Source organism: Hippocampus comes, unplaced genomic scaffold, assembly GCF_001891065.2.
Source record: "Hippocampus comes isolate QL1 unplaced genomic scaffold, H_comes_QL1_v1.1 scaffold186, whole genome shotgun sequence".
NCBI lineage: Eukaryota > Metazoa > Chordata > Actinopteri > Syngnathiformes > Syngnathidae > Hippocampus > Hippocampus comes.
The window spans coordinates 2523690-2546257 of NW_017806236.1; the positions used below are offsets into that span (position 1 = coordinate 2523690).

At 42.0% G+C, this 22568-nt stretch overlaps 1 protein-coding gene and 1 long non-coding RNA gene across 3 annotated transcripts in view; both read right to left on the reverse strand.

The window, feature by feature from the left end:
• Positions 1-16282: 16282 nt before the first annotated feature.
• On the reverse strand, positions 16283-17292 carry LOC109507540 (uncharacterized). Its single transcript, XR_002166481.1, has 2 exons — positions 17094-17292; positions 16283-16845 (listed from the first exon to the last, which is right to left on the reverse strand). It is a non-coding gene; the product is annotated as an uncharacterized LOC109507540 (long non-coding RNA).
• A 527-nt stretch (positions 17293-17819) lies between these two features.
• LOC109507595 (uncharacterized) overlaps positions 17820-22568 on the reverse strand; it is a 10708-nt gene continuing 5959 nt past the window's right edge. For both annotated transcript variants that reach the window (XM_019857126.1, XM_019857127.1), the window contains exons 4-5: positions 19993-20202; positions 17820-18444 (exon numbers count right to left, since the gene is read on the reverse strand). In XM_019857126.1, coding sequence (XP_019712685.1) covers positions 18199-18444; positions 19993-20202 — 456 coding nt within the window. In that variant the 3' untranslated portion in view covers positions 17820-18198. The remainder of the gene's footprint in view (positions 18445-19992; positions 20203-22568) is intronic.

Below are 22568 nucleotides of genomic sequence, written 5' to 3' on the forward strand. Positions count from 1 at the left end.
TTCTACTGACTGAATTTACATTTTCATTATTGCTCGTATAGTTAAATAACTGTACAAGCAATATTTTGAGTTACATTTGTTTTGTTTTTTGTTTGTCTACTCATCTTGAATGTTGTTGGCCTGCACTGAATGCGGTACGTGTAACTTCGAAGCAACTGTCATGACATTAAAAGAGCCGCGCTTCGACCTCAACCCAGCCACATTAGACTGAGCAGGCTAATATGGCTGGGAAAAAGCTAAGAAAAAGCAAACAATACTCGCAGTTAGTCCTTTAGATGCTCAGTCAGCTGCAGTCTCACAACATAAACTGTTTCAAGTGAAGTTGCTTAGTATTAGCATATTTTCCCAAGTCCCAAACTGATGACTTTGAGATAGCTAAATATGACTACTACTTTTAGCGCTTTTTTTTTGTTTTGTTTTGGGGTTTTTTGTGCCACGCAATTGCCACACCGCCAATGAAAGTCAGCTTGTTTACAATCCGGTTCTTCGTTTAGATCAATCCATCCATCCATTTTCTGAAGCGCTTTCTCCTCACAAGGGTCGCGGGGCATGCTGGAGCCCATCCCAGCTGTCTTCGGGCAGTAGACGGGGGACACCCTGAACCAGTTGCCAGCCAATTGCAGGGCACACAGAGACGAACAACCATCACACTCACACCTCGGGACAATTTTGAGTGTTCAATCAGCCTGCCACAGATGTTTCTGGAATATGGTAGGAAACTGGAGCACCCTGAGAAACCCCACGCTGGCATGGGGAGAACATGCAAACTCCACCCAGGAAGATCAGAGCTGCAATCGAACCCGGTACCTCTGCACTGTGAGGTCGATGCGCGAACCACTCGTCCACCGGGCCGCCCGTTTAGATCAAATTGATACTAAATTCTGATGAGAGTCATCCAAACTGCGAGATTGCCACCACTTTCTTGTTTTGTAGAGGTCACATTCACATCAGTCCGGTCGTGTGCACGCACAACAGGAAATGACATTCTTACCTGTCCCGCTCCAGGTTGTAAGTGATTGAGTTGTGCGGTAATGTGACACTATATTGACTTAGACCCAGACAGGTCAGGCCAAGCCTTCCCTGCTCATCAGCGTCAGCATGACTTAAAAACAGCCCTCGTTCACCCCAATCAATGGCCGTCGCATACATATATTTGCATACTAACCTAATGGATCTTTACCTTGATCAGACCTGACCGGCACATGAACATTTGCACTGAAAAGGAGGCCAGACTTGCAGGAAAGAATGATGCCCTTGTTACACGACGTCATGATGTCCAATAAAAGATATTGGACAAACAATTCGTGACGTGAAGCGTACTTGCACAGGCTGTAATATGCATGCCAGGCTCGTAGTTGGCGATGTCACTTACTGTATTGTAATGCCCTCACATCTAGGCAAGGAGAGCCAAAGTCTCTGGTACACTTTCAGCCGTTTATTGAACGAGAATATTTAGTAATCATAAGGGAATACTTGGGGCTACTTATCAATAGATGTGCACCCCACTGAAATGTTTGCTTTGATTCTTTGGAAAAATCTGTGCACACACATAAAAAAGAGCTTTGCAAAGCTTTGACTGTCCAATAAGCACTTCTTTGTCACAACTGCACCGTAGTCGCTGAGTTGTTACTACTTGTATGTTTCTTTGAGTCTCGTATTCCATCCATCAAGTCATTTTCTGCCCCCTTTTTCAAGTTACCACTGGAAATGGTCCCCGCTTTCAGCTCCATATTTCCATCAATGTTGGCCCCCCCATTCCCCCCCGCACCCCCATCGCCTGTAAAAATGTTTGAAATGCTTTTGGAGATTGTTTCCACCTTCATCTTGTTGATTTAACTGCGCTACTCCCATCCCATATTTCGCAATACTGTATACCGTCTGTCCGTCTGAGAGTTGATCAAATCACAAAAGAGAGAACAGTCAGTTCCTGCCAGAAGTTCTTTATCAGACCACTCTCAAATGGGTCAGTGGCGGTCTGTTTATTCATCATTGGAAACATCAAATAAAAAAAAAATGTTGGAAGAAAAGCGCATTGAGCGCTGGCGTGAGCAGAGGATTTATCATAGCCGTGAAACTTATTGCTGCTCTTATGTTACTTCATTCTTCATGTTCACGTCAACGTCGGATAAGATGATTGTGAGAATACACGCGCACATACACACACATTAAATGTGACTGAGTCTCTAAGAATAGGTGAGATATAAAAAAGTTTTAAATTAATATTGGTAATGGTTGGCTAATGTCGATACACCCTGGGGTTTTAATATAAAATGTCAGAGGCTGCTAAAACTTGAATTTAATATAATTTGCTTTCTTCATCTTCAAAAGAGATACGCCTATTGTGTGGGCTATGAGACCGTATTACACTTGGGAAAATGTTGGGAGTCGCTGCTGTAAAATAGACGGTTTTGGTTGAGGGTCAGTCAAATTCAGACTTAGGCTTTTGATCAGGTGGTGCTTTAGGTTGGGTTAGGGTGGTTGTGTTTTGGGTCAGTGAGTTCAGGATTAGGGTCTGGTTTAGGGGCCAGCCTGACAGCCTTGAAGCACAATATAATTATACAAACAATGTTTTATCATTCACCAGAGTGCCAATAAGCACACATATGCATATTATAAGTCGCCCGTTCTCTCAGCGTGCCTCTCCACGGTAGCTGGTTCCTAAGGCGCCCCCCCACCCAAACCCCCACCCCGCCCCAGGCTGAGGCCTCATCCCAGGGAGCGAACATGGCAAAAAGCCCAATGATCAAAGTGGCCCATTTGTTTGAACACGCCGAGACAGAGTGATTAGAAATGCATATTACACGACAGCTATTGCATATTAACACGGTCGGGCGGCCAATTAATCATTAACTCATCAATATCTCATTTGCATGAAATTATTCTCTTTTAAGAGCCCGTGTCTGAGGTGACGGGGTGAGCTCATCGATAATGCTAATGCCCTCGAGAGCCCGAACTCTGTGCGTGTGTGTGTGTGTGTGTGTGTGTGTGTGTGTGTGTGTGCGTGCACATGCAAAGTGGTGGTTTGTTTAATTCCTATTTCCAAAAACATATTTACTTTTTAGGTGTTGCATCTTAGCAGGAATTTTCCCAATGACGTGATATGAAAGCAATGCGTGTCACAAATGCACACACACACACACACACACACACACACACACACACACACACACACACACACACACACACACACATACACACACAATGCTATTGGCAAGGCCAGAGTGGCGTGTCTCAAGGTCACCTAAGGCTCAGGGCTCTTATAGATTGCCACTGAGGTCTGTGTGTGTATGTGTATGTGACCGGACCACACCTCAGTGTGTGCGAATGAGTGTGTGTGTGTGTGTGTGTGTGTGTGTGTGTGTGTGTGTGTGTGTGTGTGTGTGTGTGTGTGTGTGTGTGTGTGTGTGTGTGTGGATGGAAATGGCAGCGGCCGTGAACGATTGTGTCAGCCCTCCCTATAGAGGAAGGTGAGATGTGCCATGCTTGTTATCCATCAAGACATTGATTGTTCACATGGAATGAAGTTACGAGAAGAAACAAGAAAAGCTATGAGCGCAGTAGCCAAAAGTCAGGACAAGTTACAAAATCTCACGTGTTGCTGTTTTTGTTTTAATAGAAGTAATTTAAAAGTTCATAAATATCCCAATATTGATGCTGGTTTTGTTAGCCTGTCTGTGGCGTTTGCCACTACTGTATAATTAGCATTAAGTTAGTGGACTTTCCGAAGCCAAAGTTACTGTATGTGGTTTGGTTAAATATACAAAGTGTCATTCTCTTGTTTTATGTTTAGTTTGACAGTAAAGTTCAACTCTGAATGGTTTGAAGCAGAGGTGACAGAGGTGGGACAAAGTCACATCTGTACAAGTTACAAGTAAGTCTCAAGTCGCAACCGTCAAGTCTCAATCCACGACTTCATAGCCAGCAAAGATAAGATTCTCTTCCCTGCAATTGGTTGGTTTGGATTTTGGGCAGTGTTGCTCTGCCAGCTGTTGTCCAAAGTTTCCAAGAAAGTTCCATAAGGACCTTTTTGTCCTCCTTGCGCTCTCTTTTAGTTTGTCATCTCCTTCCGCAGCAGCGCTGACTACCAAACATGAAGAGATTATCAAGCACATTGCAGGCCCTCTCATTGTCAATCCACTCACCTCACACAACCCTCACCCCCCCCCCCCCCCACAACCACCTCGTCCTCTGTTTTCCGACCACGTGAATTGTGATCAACGCAACCCTGCTGTTTGACCGTGTGTGTTCCCGTCAAGTGTTAAGACTCACACGAGGCCCAATTAGAACACTCCTGGCTTCGATGGAGCCTTCTCATGGCGCATAATGCAAAACGCCAACATTCCTGCGCTATAAAGGCAACAGTGATTAATGAAGAGCACTTTGCGATAGCGTGTAAAAAGATGATGTATTAATCTCCTGCCCTTACAGATGGCTCAAGCCTCCTGACAACCGCTATTCTGTCGAGACACTGTTAGCGTGCATAATTATGCTAATTAAGACCTAATTAAGCGCTAATTCTTTGGAGAGACGCTTTCTTTGGCTCGAATTTAACGCGACTCAGCATTTAGCACTTCTTAAGGAATCTCAACCCCCCGCATTCGTAGTCCTCCTTTTGGTTTGTTATACGGTGTAGATACAGCACAGTCAGGGCGGTCAAACAATGATGTAAAGAAAAGACCAGAGTTGAGGGAGAATGGGCCTGGAGCCAAATTGTAAAAAAACAAGAGAGGGAGGGACAGAATACCGCATTAGCATGGCCGTCGAGTTAAAGAAAATCCATATGGAATGAATTGAAAAACACCCGGTTGCTGATTTTTTTGACATGTTTCGTGTGAACAGTTGGATCGCCAACCTGTTTTTTGGAATTGGGGAAAGTATTTGATAAAGTCATTTTGGATCTGTGGCTTCGGGTAAAAAGAAAGAAAAATGAATGCTCAACAGGCAGCATGTCTATGTCGTTTATTTGGCAATAACGAGCAATGTTCTAAAATGAGTTTGAAATTATATTCAAGTGCTTTGAGATCATAGCTTGTGGTATGTTTGGGGTTTAGACAACAGATATGAAATTAACTTGTTTTGTGACCATGCTTGTGACTTGATTTGAGATACGAGTGTTTTGCCACTTGAATCGCAAATCATCTTTCCCCCTTGAAATGAATGAAAATTATTCTATTCGAGCAGCCCCATTCTTTGTTGAGGATAAAGAACACATGCCTGTGAGTGCAGCATTAATTGTTGTGTGTGTGTCTGTGTTCCTATATCTGTTGCTTAAAAGGATAGAACACCGTGAAACTGATGCTTTTTGTTAATAAGCCGCCGATGGCTTTGTGCACTGTTTGTTATCTAAGGTTCAGTTACAGTATATGCTTGTTTTAATTACCCAACATGTTTATAAATATTATGAAAAGATTCATTCAGTTAAAGCTGAAGATCTAAACCTCAATCGTGTTGATTAGAAATTAAAAACAAAACAACAAAACAATGAGCTTGTAAGATGATCAGATGGTGTAAGGGCAACTGGTGGGAGTTCCCCTATCACAACATGCAACGTTGTGTAGTAAGGGAGCCGTCGTCCTTTTGAGTGACAGACAGGTCAGCGGGTTGCGTCAGAGACAAGTGACAGTGATCCAGCGTGTGTGTGTGTGTGTGTGTGTGTGTGTGTGTGTGTGTGTGTGTGTGTGTGTGTGTGTTCTTCAGTGACTCACAGCTCATTAAAACACAGCCATTACAAACTTGACATGACATCTGTCACCAGGGCCATCATCACAGGTCAGGACTCTTGACCTGCCCCCAACCCACCGTGAAAAAAACCGCCCTTCGCTGCCTGGCCTACAGCCATCAGGGCAAATGCTGCTCACTGACTGCATGCGGCTACCAGCACAAAGCTGTTTCATCACGCTGTCACATTAAACCGTTGTACCTTGTTCATCTTACAATGTGATCAAACTGGGGGCAACAGTGATGAAGATGTGAGTAACAATCACTTGCAGGCGCTGCATTTAAGGATAGTATTTGGGGGGCTGGCGGGAGGGGGGGGGGTCAAAATAATTGTAGAGTGAAGATGACATCACATGTGCTCAGGGGTGAGGTGATGCACATCACATGCGTCGTGATTGGTTGTTACGTAACCCATGGCATAATACATTTTTAAAAGTGTCAATTGTAGATGAAAAATAATGTTATCAAATTCATTTGGCATAAAATATTGACTTGTTACTGCTAACAATGGCAACATTAATAAACTACACATTTACAGTGACACTGACATGCTCTTGGTAAGGTTTTATACTTTTTGGGGGCGGGGGGTTGTAACATTACAATGTTATGTCTGGTTTTTTTTTTGTTTTTGTTTTTTTGTGGGGCAAAAGGTGGTTTCATTGTCATGTGTTTAGTTGTTTAAAATTAAACCTGACAAAGTGACATTATTTATGTAGTTTCGAAAAACAGGTGCTTACAGGAATTAAGGGACGAAAGGAAAAAAAACAACAACTGGACCTTCTTTGGGTGCTCTAAATGATAACATTCGTATTTGGAAATATTTCTGTTGTTGGTTTTCTATTATTATCACAATTCAGAGGTCAAACCTCCCATTGCATATTTAATTTGAACCTGAAGCTGAGGCCGTTTCAACCACCCCTGGCTTGCTGATCGCAAAATAAATAAATAATAAAAAAAATACGGCAGCAGAGCAAACAGATGCAATTTTGTGCAGTGATTTTTTTTTTCCTCCCCAAGCTTAAATCAAGGCTGGTGCTGGTGTGTATATGCGGCAAAGCAGTTTGTTTTGGGGCCGATAATGAAGTGTACCGCTGTGAGGGAAGTGTGCGGGGCCCTGCCAAAGCTTAATTAGAGATTCATCTGCTCTTATATATCACGGTTAGTGTGTGTCAACAAGCTGCCATGCATCAGCTGCTGCCACAGAAAGCTTTATGGTTCAAACTCAGCATGCGCATGTGTGCGTGTGCATGCGCATGTGTGCAGTTCAAACTCAGCATGCGCGTGTGTGCGTGTGTGTGTGTGTGTGTGTGTGTGTGTGTGCGTGCGTGCGTGCGTGAGTGGATATTAAAGAGCAATAATTAATGGGAGGTGGGGAAGTTTAGCACCTGTTTCAGTCTGTTAATAATGACATCGCCCTGTGAGTGTGCTTGTGTGAAAGTGTGTGTGTGTGCGTGCATGTGTAGGGGTGACATCAAGATCAACAAAACAAGCGTATATGTGGCCCTCACTCTCACTGGGCAGAATAAAGCACATAAATAGTGTGCGGTGAACAAGTTAGGGAGCACCGCATTCACTGACCAAAACAACGTTATCCCAGGCTTAAAACAGTGGCCATTGCTTGAAACCCTACTTTTAAACCCTCGCCCTGACTTGAAACTCAAACCCTCAGTTAAAACCCTGACTTGAAACCCAAATTTGAAACTCCAACCATAGGTTAAAAGCAAAATGTAACCCTTTCATGCACCCTGAAACCTGTTGACATGATAAGCTGCCCACTGAGGTAACCGCTGTCCCCAAAAGGGTTGAAACCCTAACCCTTGTTTCACACAAAAGGGCGAAGTGCCCACTTCACAGTGGTGATTTGACCAACTTTCGGGTCTGCTTGCAGTTCCTTAAAAACGCACTTTGTGCACTTCAGTCATTTTTATGGACCCCAGCGAGTTTCTTTCTTCTTATGCAATATCAAAGACTGCACTTCTCATGTGCAGAATTTAAAGGAAATGAGGGAAGCCACTTCCATTGGCCAGGAGGTTGGCCGTGCTGAGTCTCACAAAGGCTCAAACGTCACTTTCTAGCAGTCGATGAAAATACCAAAATAAAGACAAATACACACAAGCCCAAAGTTAAACTGCGCTTTGCGCCGGGAATGAAAATAGAGCCCAGTTTAACAATTCTGTTGACTCCACAACAAATCATGTTTTCTTTCCAAAAATAACAAACTTAGTTAATCATCTGACAATTCACATCATGCGGAAAGATATACATTTCAAAACAAAACTACGAACTTCGTTTTCTGTAGGTGTAAAAAGCAGGATGGAAGAGGACTGAGATATTCAGTCACTTTGTAACCTCTTCAGAAAAAAATCAGGCTGTGCTTGAAATACTCTGCTTCCTGTTTCCATGCTTCTTCTTTCAAATTTTAAACAGTGGGAAACACAATGACCACCATCTAGTGGTCCAAATTGGAATTAGCTTTACTTTTCATGCACTTTTAAACCTGAATGCTTTGGTAGTTTCCTTCCATCCCGCAGTCTGATATTACTGAGCGTAGCGGAAGCTCTTCAGATACGAGAACCTGCCGGAAACTTATGAAAGGAGACAGACATCAAGTGAAGGAATGTGTTAAACGTGACCAAAGCTGCGTTGACTGTAAGTGCTGTCGTGAGCAACATGAGCACGAGCCTGTGAAGAATTCCAAAGTCAACTTGCCCCAAAAAGCGCATTGTTTCCCCCCCACCCCCCTTAAAAAAAGTCACAACGCATGTCAGTCATGGAGTCTCTCCACTCAGCATTTTTACCGACTTTTTCTGTCGGTCTTGCAAAAACAAAACATCTCTAATGTCTGTTGGTGCAAGCATGACCCCCCCTACCCCCATTGTTCCCCCGCCCTCCGTCCCTGTCACAGTTGCTCACTCGCAGCCGGCGTCAGAAGGAATGAACGCGTGTGTGAGAGGACGCACGTCTCCTGGAGAGGAAGGCCCGAGCACCCGAGGGCAGCTTGCGAACGTGGGACGAGATTGGCGTAGGGGGTCAGCGGGTGTGCGAGAGTGAGCGGGCTCTCGTATTCGATCAGCTAAAGTGTGTTTTCCATCTCATCTGCCTTCACTTGCCATTCTCTTCCTTCCACATTGGACCTGCCTGGTAGGCACGATACGTGCTGACAGGCCCGAGCTGACTGAGTGACTGCTCTTTTCGACTTTGTGTGCAAGTGTACGTGTGTGGGTGTACGTGCGCGCGTCTCCATTGAAAAATCATTATAATAAAATGAGTGTAAAGAAGTAAACGGGTTCTATAATTATAGTTACTGTATGCACTGACTGTAGTATTTGTGTGTTGGCTTTGTGCCTGTAAGGGGCGTGGTCTTGCGAATGACATCAGGCCAGTTACTCTATGTGTGAACGTTCGGGCATTAGATGTAGCCCATAGCAACTCGTTGCAAGTGTACTCATTTTGTTTTTACCGTTGCTCTCCTTGCCTACAGGCTACAACTTTACTTATTTTGTTTTAATTTCATTCCTGAAACTAAAATTTGATCTCATAACACAATGGCTGGCGACATTTCATACAGTAACTATAAAATTTGAAAAAAACCTCGTTGAATATTTGACCACCATCTCTTTTTAAGTAAGTTGTAAAATTATTTGTTTTCTCCTGCTTAGTGTTACTTTTCAGATAAAAACAATCAAAAAAAAAAGTGGTTTAGTTCTTAGAACGTTGTTTTAAATACTTTTGAGCCATAACAAATCTTGGAAAAGAAAAATAAGTCACTTTTCTCCAAATTGATGTGTTTTTATGATTTGGTTTCAATAGAAATTAATTCTAAAGTCTTCTGATGCTGTTTTAAAATGACTTCATCTATCTACTATTGCTGATGAAATGATACAAATTTCCCCATAGTGGGACTAATAAAATTATTTTTCATCTTATCATAAATGCAGTCTTTTGACAGTTGTGAGTCTGCCTCTTTCAAGTGAACCATAGAAAACCTCTTTGGTACTACATTGTGTACAAAGCCGTGCGAAATTCTTAGATTTCAGGTTTAAACATTGTCTTTGAAGCAATGACAAATATGTAACTTTTGGATAAACAAAAAGAAGTCAGTTTCATCCCTTTTTTGTACCAAATCCAACAAAATTTGTTGAATGCTGTTTTAAATGCCATTTTCTGCCTTTCACGTCAGCTATAAAATATATCACCGTTCAACTAAACAGCATTACTTTTCACAGGAAATCCAACTAAATTCTTCTAATGGAGTTCTTTGCCTCTCAAGTCAGCCATAAAAAAAAACAATGACTTTCTTTGTACATAATGCTCCTGAATTCTCTGCCCTTCACATCTGCCTTCAGTTGCCATTCTCTTCCTTCCACGTTGGGCCTGCCTGGTCAGGCCGATGCGTGCTGACAGGCCCGATCTGCGTGCGTACATGCCGGCTGACTGACTGACTGACTGCTCTTTTTGACTTTGGGAATGTGTTTGTGTGTGCGTGCGCTGCGTGTGTCCTATGCGGCCGAGCTTTTCGAGGGCTCTGATTTTTGTGGCAGGCCTGTCAGATCTCTCGTCCCTCCACGCCAGATCAATGCCAGCGCCGAGCAAGTGGCAGCGCGTGATGAGAGCCACCCGCCCCCTCTGACGGGTGCCCGCCAACGACAGGGAATACGTTCTTTTCAAGGAGCATGCTGGTACTCGCTGAGTGACGGACACACACACACACACACACACACACACACACACACACACACACACACACACACACACACATTTTTGTGACAAACTACAAACAGGAAGTACTTCACTCACAAATGCTTTACACTGTAACTCCATATACTCATTGGCCACAACATTAGGTGCAAAATAATAGAAACCCTTCACTCTAGAATGTAACCCCCCCCCCCCTCCATCACAGGCTCTGGGTTGAGCTATTTCGTGGATTTTTGGTCCATTTTATTTCAATATTTTGTTTGTCTTCCGTTTATGATAGGGGTAATTACCAGGGGTGGGCATTCTGTCAGACTGACGATAGGTCTGTCAGTCCGTCCCTGCTTCCGTCAGTATTCCAGGCTGACCCACATGGGCCCAGTCTGTCCCTCATTGGCGAAAGCCAATAAGCGTCGAGAATGTGCCCAGCACAAGCTGACACGGCCAAAAAAAATGTAAATGAAAACTACAGACACATACATATGCACAGCATAGTGATTGGTGAAATAAAAACAACAGTGGACACATGCCATTGAGGTCTATGGGACTGAAAGTTAAACAACACTGTTTCATATTGCTATTTTTTCTGTATTTGGCTGCCTAATAATAGCACCTTCATGTGACAATACATCAATACTCATGTCCAAATATGAGCATTATCAGAGATGGGCATTCCGTCCCTAGGACAGAACGGTCCATCCGGACGGATGCCAATTTTTGAGATGGAGGACGAGAAGTTTTTTTAAAAAAAGACCGTCCCTTTAATTGTCCCTAATGTTCTCCATGATAATCGTGGCTTGCGGTTGTCGCAAAGGGCGCCATTCAAGATGGGATGAGCAGTGCTATGCAAATGTATGGAGCAAAGTAAGTGCTGTCTCGTATGTAAGGTATTAATTGCCCACCCCTCCATGCATCTCTCCCACGGCGTCATGCACGGACGCTTTTTTTTTTTTTTTTCGGAGGGGAGTGAGGACTGGGACGGAAGTGCTTTAAAAGGACGAGGACAGATGGGGACGAAAGGCGATTATTGTATGAATAAGGATGGAGGGACGATGACAGAAGGGTACCCAGGTCGCGGACGGAGGACGGACCGGCAAAATAGCGTAAAGTGAGCATTATATATCTCTGAGCATTATAAAACAAAATTATCACTTTTTGTAGGCTTAAAAAGCAGGATTACAGTAGATAATATTCAATAATTTTCAACAAAAAACTAGACTGTTTATTTATTGTACAAAATTCAAATGTATTTAATATACAGTACCGCATAATTTTTTTACATCACGATAAATAATTACATTTTTACTGTGTATGGCAGTACTTTATACTGTTTGTACACAGCAAACATGCGCACGGCCCAGCACTTTTTTCTTCCTACACCGGGACTGTTTTTCTTTTCTGCCGCAACTGGAGAATATACTTGCGCTGTCAGAATGCCACGAAAAACAAAACCAAAAAAAAAAAACAGCACTTTCTGCATGAAAGTAGCTCACGCTGATGGAATGAAAGCCACGCAATAAATTCCCCCGCGACACATTTTTCACAGGGAAGGGAAGCCAGATACAGGCAGGACGGTAACAGGGCGAAGCAGTTAATGCATGGCACCAAAAAGCCATAACACTAAGTAGACTCTGCCCACTTAAATCTTTACATTCTTCATTCACTTTAGCTCACCAAACACGACAGTCCCCATAGGCAAGTAATGAATAATCATTAGCAAAAGGTCCACAAATTATTGATGTAAAATAAGCAATGATTCTTTTTTTTTTGGGTGGGGGTGGGGGGCGCAATTTATAGCCATTAACATGTAACTTGCAATCCAATAAATGTCATCACGGCTTTCAGTTAATTAAAGGGAAAGATATTATACAGTAATGCAGGGTGGCGTTTATATCTCGATTTCCACACACTGCAATTTACTGCCCGGGCCTTTATTTGAAGGGACCCACAAATAATGGCCATTAAGCCGTCACGGGCCGGACAGGGGATCACATTAATGAAATTAGATAAGGTGGGGATGGCGATACGCCACTGGAGGCTCTCTGGAGACATGAAAACGCATGTGTGCGTGTGCGTGTGCGTGGGTGCGTGTGTGTTACACTGTGTGTTTTCCACTTGCTTTTGTGTATACGCTGACCTGCTCACTTGTCTGTTCACCTCCTCTTGCACTTTGTCCAAGCACAGGCAGGAGTCCACTTAGGTGTGCAGCATGAAGGTCTGCCACCTCATCAGTCCTACTGGGGCCGTCAACAGGCGCACACACACACACACACACACACACACACACACACACACACACACACACACACACACACACACACACACACACACACACACACACACACACACACACACGCAGAGTGGCACGTCGCTCCGACTAACAGGGAGGTGTCACTCGGGGGAGGCAGCTGCAGTCGCTGGTGTGACGGCTCGCCTCAAATCAGAGACCCTCGCCCCTGTCAACAGCAACCTGGCCCCCCAGGCTACCTGTGACACACAGCCCCCACATACTGAACATCCCCAACTCCATACACACATTTGAGGAGGAGTAGGCTCATTTTAATCTGGAGGGGTGATTTGGACCGGATGGTTAAAAAAATAAATAAAAAATACAGTCGATTTAAAAAAGTCAGCACACCCTGTCCAAATGTCAGGTTGTTGTGATATAAAAAATAAGACAAAGACAAAACTCCTTCCACTAGTAATGTTACTTCTATGACAGAGGCTTTTAAAAAATGGTTTCACCCTATTATAACTGGGGGATGTGGATTTTTTTTCACTGAGGCATTAAGGATTATCACCCACATATTAATGTCAAATAAACAGACTATGTACCATATGTCATAATTTTATACAGTATGGATGATTCTTATAAGGGCAATATTTCCGAGGATATTCAAAATTGAAAATGAGAAATATATCAACTTCACTACGACACAAACATTGTGAACATTAAGAATATCATTCGTTGTTTTCCTGGTGTGTGCGACTTGTTTGTGCGGGCAGCAGCCGAGACAAGGCGGCCCTCGTTGCGTATCAGATTAGGCGCCAATATCCAAGTCATGCGACAGTGACTTCCTGTCTGCGTGTCAGACGGCAAGTGAAGGCCCGTCGATACGGCGTCGTGCTGGCATCCTCTGCTCTCGTCTTCTCAAATGAGCAGAGAAGGGAGAGAACGACATCTTTATTCATTCATTCATTCATTCATTCATGGTGGAAGGTGAATGTTAAAGGCCAAGATTAAAACAACATTTCTTCTGTGTTTATAATTTTGGTTTGCTTTTGGGAGTTTGGGTTAGGCGAGGAACCATATCTTATTTGAAGTCATATTACATATGATATAAAAGATACCCCTTTACATTATGGGTAGCCACAAAGTCATGCTAAACTAGTTACAAATTGCATTTGCATTGTTGGCTCACTATTTGGCAAGCTGAGGCTCATTTTGTCCATTTTGTTCAATCTCTGATCCCTCTGTTTCTATGCGCGTGACTACATAACAGTAATATCATCAATGAGGGTCTACTATTTATAACAAAGGGGCAAAGTAGAAGGCTCACTATTTGACAAGGTCAAGTCTTAAATCTTTTTAACAACTTAAGTATATTGTAAACCGTTTAAATTTAAAAAGGAGAATTCGTATTTTAAAAGGAATTCCAATGTATTTGTTCATATTTAATTTACTGCATTCTAGTCGTGTTATGTTTTATTTGCAAGTTTTTAGCTGAATGATTGACTGGGTAAACCGATGTGGAAGCGTTTGGGTTTTTTGCTTTTTCTTTTTACACATATATAGACAAATACTGCCCTCCTGTGGCAAGATGAAACATGTACCGGGCTTTTTTATTTTCCAGACACTTGGGCACAAATTAAGTCCAAGAAATGTGTTTAATTTCCACTTTAGTGTTCCAAAGGGATGTCTTGGAGATATTACACTTGAGTCAAATTAGTACAAAGCAACTGAGTCTCACCGTGCATTCAGAACTTGTAACATTTGTCATTGATTGCAGCCCACAGCCCCCGTTGGCCAGTCTAATTCATTTACCAACCTGTCATTCCATGCATTGATTAAGTTGTCCTTCACCACCGCACACACACACCCCTCCCCCGCTGTTAATTATATGCAAAGAGATAAGATGTTGTCATGATTGTGAATAATCTACGAAATGAGAGGCCTTGTAGTAGAGCAAAGGGCCAGTTCAGAGGTGAACGCAGTTGACCTGGGAGGGTTCAGCTGGCCTACTTCATGGGATGTGACAAACGGATTTGGATGGGGACATTTTCTATTTATTTGATACGCTGATGTTAAAGGTGCAAAAAAAATCATTTTGTGACTCATAGTCTTGTTTAAGTCTACAGTCTTGTCTTTAGCTCATTTTAACACACAGGAGCAGCTTGAGTTGGGCAGGATTTGTATTTGGTGGACCAAGAGCACCAGACAACCTGTGAGAGCCGCAATTCTGGCTGAATTTCTCCAACTGAAAATTAAATTAAATTCTATATATTGGGAGGTTGCACTGTCAAAAGACAATTTTTAAAAATACTATTTTCATGGTAGAAGTACAGCAATGTGTGCGCCTTTACATTGAGACACCACCTGAATTTCACCCCTTATTATAAATGTACATCGATAATAAATGTTAATGAAATAACTGCCATCTGATTCTGATGCTGCCATTGTCACCATTCGTATGTGATTTTAACCGTGGTGATGTGGCAAGAGAGGTGGCATTTTTTTAATGTTGTATGATTCAAAGACCGCTAGAGGGCAGCAAAGGTCTATTTAAACTACATACCCTGTCCGAAAGAAAGTACTGTATTGAAGATGGTGGTGGCATCGGGAAGAGACCACAGAACTAAACTGAGCCACTGAGAACTACAATGGGCGAAGTCCATTTCTGTCACTAAGCGGGGGAGTGATTTAAATTATTAGGACTGCCACTACAACTCCAGTGCAACAGTGGTCTAAGTCCAAACACTTGATTAAGAATACAAATTAATGCAAGGATTTAAATTCTATGGGCCCCACCATATGGATTTTTTTTAGGCTGAAAAATACTGATTAACAATTTATCGTCCGATTAACTGAAAGATTTGTTTTGAATGACAGGTGCACCGAACGACCTCATCAACAAATTTCATTGTGTATATATATATATATATATATATATATCTGGCTGAAAATCAGCTTTGCTTGAGAGGAATCACAATTGGTGGATGATTCTCTCTGTGACTCTACAACTTTGTAGCCACTAAAACAACTGGCAACAAATACAGCAACTTTTTCTTGCGCTCAAGAGACTTTTGAAGACTCTGAGAATCATACCGGGCAAACGTCAGAGAAGGATATGTCACAATCGGTCAACCACGCCCCTCCTTGTGACATCTAAATCAGGCAAAATTCAGAACTGCTTGCACATCATTTCGGTTTACAACAGTCCCGAGGTGGCATGTTTGGAGGTTGTAATTGGGACCTGATAAATTACACTGGTCAAAAAAGTTAAAAAAAATAAAAATAAGAGATGCAAGTAAACCTTTCTTGAAGAAATTTGAGTGCTGATTGTGAATCTGCCCATGATTTTTCTCTAGTACATTAGCTTTTCATAATCATAATAATGATGATCATACAAAACAATAATATAAAATGTAATACTGTAGTCAGGATATGTCACAATCGGTCAACCACGTCCCTCCTTGTGACATCTAAATCAGGCAAAATTTAGAACTGCTTGCACATCATTTCGGTTTACAAGAGTCCCGATGTGGCATGTTTGGAGGTTGTAATTGGGACCTGATAAATTACGCTGGTCAAAAAAGTAAAAAACAAAATAATAAGAGATGCAAGTAAACCTTTCTTGAAGAAATTTGAGTGCTGATTGTGAATCTGCCCATGATTTTTCTCTAGTACATTAGCTTTTCATAATCATAATAATGATGATCATACAAAACAATAATATAAAATGTAATACTGTAGTAATATATTTAGCACTTTGTAATATTTACGAACTCAGGGTTAGCTTGAGCAACAGGTTGGTCATTTTTTCTGAAACCTCACAGGTATAAATTAGAATCCGTGGTAAAATCCGTATTGCGCAAGCTTTTAAAGGTCAAAATTGAAAACTTAAAAAAAAAAAAAAATCAAGACATGCCAAAAACTTGATGTGCGAGAAAGAAAGTAAAGACACAACGAGATAAGGACACAACGCAATCTTTGATTTGAATATGCTGTTGACCTGTTGTAGAAGAATGCAGTACAAGATGTATTGTTCAGTTACCACCGCTCTCTTCAATTAGAATGGTTTATATTCATGGCATAAAAGTGGTTTTCATCCACATATTCCTGTAATGGTGACTTAACTCCCGGCGTTAATATCGGTGAGCGTTTCAACCTGCGAACAAATTTAGGTGGTGTTGCCAAGGACTGAGGATCACCTGAACTTGAACATCGTCCTCATTTTTACATCCAGCATGATAAAGGATATAACCACTCACATAAAAATATGCTACTCTATCAAAGACATCAGAATGTCATTACAGTACACTTTTCGGTGAGTTGATGTTGATATCAAGTCATTGGCATTGGTGTTCCTGTAATGGTGACTTAACTCCCGGCATTAATATCGGTTTGCGTTTCAACCTGCGTACAAACTTAGGTGGTGTTGCCAAGGACTGAGGATCACCTGAACTTGAACATCGAGTATTTCCTCATTTTTACATCCAGCATGATAAAGGATCGAACCACTCACACAAAAATATGCTACTCTATCAAAGACATCAGAATGTCATTACAGTACACTTTTCGGTGAGTTGATGTTGATATCAAGTCATTGGCATTGGCGTTACCTTCTCTCTGTGATGACGTGTAGGGCAGTGTGCACTGACCATTGTGAATAAACTATGTGACCATCTCCATGTACCGTTTGTCTGTATTATACTGCCCCCAGATGGCCGAGGCACGCACACTAGAAGGAGCAGCACAGTAAATAAAATTGAAGCATTAAATCATGATGCTCAATTGGTTTATTTCTTTAAATTATATTTAATTATGTACTTACTATATGTTTGGATGACATACACTATCATAATTTATTATTTATCTTATTAAAAAAAAACATGCTTCAATGTTTTGGAGGCTTGGACAGATGACGACGTTTCTATTCATTTCAATGGGAAAAGAGGATTTAGTAATGAATAAACTATGTGACCATCTCCATGTACTGTTTGTCTGTATTATACTGCCCCCAGATGGCCAAGGCACGCACACCAGAAGGAGCAGCACAGTAAATAAAATTGAAGCATTAAATCATTATGCTCAATTGGTTTATTTCTTTAAATTCTAATTATGTACTTACTATATGTTTGGGTGACATACACTATCATAATTTGTTATTTACCTTATTTAAAAAAAAAATAAACATGCTTCAATGTTTTGAGGCTTGGACAGATGACGACATTTCTATTCATTTCAATGGGAAAAGAGGATTTAGTATAGAGTGTACAATCTCTATGAATAAAATTACATCAAAATCCCTCGAGCCAGTTAGTTTATAGCATCATCAACAGGTTGAAACAAAGAAACTGGAAGAGTTACAGGAATGGCTTGGAGATTTTCATGGATAAAATGCCTGTTCTGAATTTTGCAGTTCAGCTCCTTGATAGAGCAAAACAAGTTGCACAAAAAGTATTGAAACACTGAGGAGTTGGCCTCACATGACGCACATACCAGAAACCAACATTTCACTTGGACATGAGCAGCAAAAGATTTTCAGAAAGTCAAATTAATTTCTACCAAAAGAATAACACTATTTTTAGAGTACCCGTGTCAAAGTTGAGGACGCGGGCCGCCTCTCCCTCCACGGTGACAGCGACATTGTCCCCCTCGATGTAGGCGGCGCTGACACGTCTGTGCGACAGCTGGATCTCAAAGAGGCGACGGCTGCACTGCATGTGGTAGAGCGTCACGTCGTTCAGCCGTGGCTCAATGTCAGTCTTGTACGCGTTGAAAGACTGATGGAAGATGTTCTTCATAAGCTGACCGAGTAGTAAAGAAAGAAAGACGGTCCTTACAATGACATTTTACTACAGGTACTTGACATTTTGGGATAACCTTTTAAATGAAAAAAATGTTAAGAGATCAAATTTACTGCACTGCATCTGCGGCGGCACTTCCCATGATTTTAACATAACATGTCATTCCTTTTGTTTTATGTTTGACAGGAAAGCTTGAAGACTTTTTTGATGAATTATTCACGACCTGCCAAACTGCCGCTTGTTGTTAATTGAGTTGAATTAAGTCGGGCCGCTCGAATCTCAAGAGCTGAAGTCGGAAATGACAAAATTGGACAAAAATGCCCACCTTTGACGATTCTTATTTGCATGAACACATCTAAAACGTTTCAAAAGAGGGTTTATTCTTAATTACTTCACCGAATTTTGATGACTTGGTATCTGTGGCGGTTTATCAAAGCACTGGAGATGAACAATTTTCAATTCAAAGGTGAGGGCAGTGCCAACCAAAGCTCACTCTCTCTCTCTCCCACCCTCTTTTGTGACGCTTGTCTTCTTTCCACGCAAATCTGCGAAAGCATCTGTTACCAAGTAACGCGACACACCACGGACGCCCACGTAGCAACAAGGACGGCCTTGCCATGTACCTGAGTGTGTGTATGCAGCGGACACAAAAATAAGTACACACAGACACAAACGCACGCACACACACGCCATTCCTCTTGTCAGATGCACTCTGAGCGCATCTAAAGACTTGAACCTGCACTCACACACAACAGTGCACACACACACGTACACAGAAAAACTCTAATGGACTCTGCTGAGTGCAAGGTGATGAGTACCTAGAACAAGCTTCTGTAAACACCACTTTGATGCTTGGTCAGTACATTAGCAGTGGCGTATTTTGTCATTTGGGGGCTCAAGGCAAACCCCATCACTGTGCGCTGCAAAGACTCCTGCACTAGATTAAGTCCTTAAACTCCATTTTAAGGAATATTACTGCTTTGACTGCAATCTGTGACATGAAAGATCATCTGAAATGGCTTACCATTTTGCTGACAAGATGGAATAGTCCTTTGCATGAGAAGTGTTCAGCGTTGCACCAACAGTTGAGATTAGCACAATTTTAGTCCTGATTGTGAAGCACTGGATGTTAACTTGCGGAATGTAATGTCATTAGGAGTACCAGTAGCACACAGTTGTCGACAAGTGCACGCTGCGCAGTTTTGCGACTCTAGTAACGTGTAGTTGTCCTCCTAGCACTGTATACCAAAGTTGTCCTATAAATGATGACAAAGAACATGCAGTACATATTTTTCTCCCACTACTGCCGTCCACTCTGCACTACTACAAAACATTACAGTAAGACAGTTGTACCTCTTAGTGCACCGTAGTCATTCTACTAAGTTCACTGAATTGTCCAACTAGTTAAGACAGAGCGTACGAGTAATGTTTTTTTTTCCAGTACGACCTTCCACACCTGTGGTAGAAAACTGTTAGCACATCCTAGTTATTCTACTAGTGTGCTGAATTATCTTACTAGTGAAGACAAAGAGCGTACTAGTAACTCACTGAGGAGTTCGCCGTGTGTCTGAGGAAGCGGACCATCCTGGCGTCGGAGGCGGGACATGCAAGGGCCATGTAGCGGTTCCTGAAGGTGCCGTAAATCTTCAAGTGGAACCCGGGCTTGGCCGCGGGGTTGCGGTGCTCCCTCAGGGCTTCCACGCCATATGCGGACAGGTCAAAGTAGAGACTGTGGGCGCGGATCTCCGGAGTGGGCACCTGACGAGAATACGTTAAAAAAAGAAAAAAAGACAACTCGCACCAAATATCAACCGGGGAATTGTCATTGTTATTTCTATATGATGATGGAACAGTGGAGCTCATTTGCATAACAACGCCCCAGATTGCCTTTCTCTCCCCATAACTTCCATCAGCTAGACTGGGCGAAGATCCAGAGACACTTTCAAGCAATTGCAGGAATACACTACCTGGAATAGCCACGAGCAAATGGTATGTAGAGCTACTCTGTGTGTGAGTTTGCATTGAGATTGATTACAAAGTGCTGCCGCCGTGAGTGAAAATGCTTTTATTGTCTTTAAAAGCGCTATCTTTTTTTCCAGTTTGGGTGTCGCCATTGACAGAGCAGTATATGGAACGGTGTGTTCAATCACTTGCCAGAAAAGCCAAGAAATGGGTGTCTAAATGTGAAATAATACTTAATCCTTGAGATATTTTGATGAAATAATAATTTAGACACCAAAGAAGTGTTTTAAATGCGGGGGGAAAAAATGCATCATTGTCTCCTTTAAAACACTGTCAGTATCATTAATAAGGGCTTCATGATGCCAAGTTTTAATTAACAGTTTTCCTTATTTGTTATTGGGAAAGATTACATTGAAATAAACTGTTGTAACCGATTGGATTCCAATTGATTATATAAACGTCCACGGCAGTGAATTAGTTAATTAGTGTTGGGCATTCACGAGGGGTTCCTTGGAAAAGGTCTCCTGTGTCAGGGATCCCAGGATCCAAAACCCCTATTTTGGAAAATATATGTGCTGATTAGGCCCTTTGCATGCATGAGCTCTATCGGGTCATAAAGCAGAGAACATATAGTACATGATTCCCTATCTCTGCTTATGATGGATCCCTTTCAGTCCAACACTACAACATTACATCCCCATCCTCCCTCCAGTCGGAATTGATCCATCTCCCTTGTTCTGACATAAAACAGCCAAGCGGGATCAAACAGCATTTAGCGGATGGCAAGATGATGGGGACGAGTGAGCGAGGCCGAGCGGGTTGTATCCTGGGAGGCAAATTCAATCAGAACAGGAAACAAGCCTGGAAGGGGTGAAGGGGGGGTGGGATGGGGCATAACAGGAGGAGGCCGCCGACCTCTGTGCGTGGAGTACGTGATGTGAATAGTTAAGATGGCATCACACAGCAGGAAAGACTGTGGATCAACATGTACAGTGGACATGAGAAGTTGACATACGACTGTTTTTTGGTCGTTTGGGTTTTTGTCATATAGAAAATTAAAGTCACCTATAACCTGTGCAAGTCAGTTTTTTTTTCTTTTCAAGAGGGGAAGTTAAAATCAACCAAAATAATGTGACTGCACAAGTGTGCACACCCACTCGTAACTGGGCTTTGACTAAAATATTCAGCCTTGTTTTATTGGACCAAAACACATTTTCCCAAATGCGTATGAGAGATTTTGGTATGGTCCAATGACACCAACTTTTTGTCCGTAAAAAAGGTATTGGTGCAAATGCAATACCGCTCACCACAAAAAGTATGCCATACCTACAGTCACGGATGAGCTTGTTATTCTTCAGGTGGAACCCGAGTCAAGGTGGACGGCTTTATCACCAGTTCAAAATACACTGAAAAATAATTACATGTTGAATTTACTCAGGTTTATTTTGTCAAGTGGCTGCACACAATAGAATAATCTGGATTTAGATACATCTTTTAAGTAGCTGGATATATACATTGGGAATTTCTCCATTGTGAGACAAATACAGGTTTTCTTATCTTATCTTACCTTATCTTAGTCTCATTTAAAAAAAATTATCTAGATCCAGATGCTTTTATTGTGTGCAACTATGTGATGAAATAACTGAGTGAATTCAACACCATTTGTCTCTGTGTGGCAGGCAGTGTTAGCACAAAACTTTCATTCTTCTCCTAGAAAGTTTTAAAGAAAAATGTTAGGAAAAGCAGAGTAGAACAGCTGAACTTTATTTGGTGTTAATCAGATGGTGGCAGGAGACCGCTGACTCCAATTAAACACGAGTTTGACTTTGGTTGATTCTGGACACAGCCCAGCTATAAGAGGGTGCACAGACCTGTGCAACCACATTAGCCCGGTTGTTTATTTATGTATTTATTTATGTAATGTTCCCCTCACCAAAATATTTCATTGCTTTTCAATAGAGACGTGCAGGTTCTAGGCCACATTTTTGGTGGAAAAGGTTTTGAAAAAACTTGGTCTCCTTTTTTCACATTACGAAAAACTGGCATTTCAGTGTGTCTGAACTTTTGATATCCACGGTATATTCATTCACATGAAGATACTGGAGTATAGAACCCACACAGCATGTTGGATGGAGCTGCGTGGGTTTTATATATATATATAT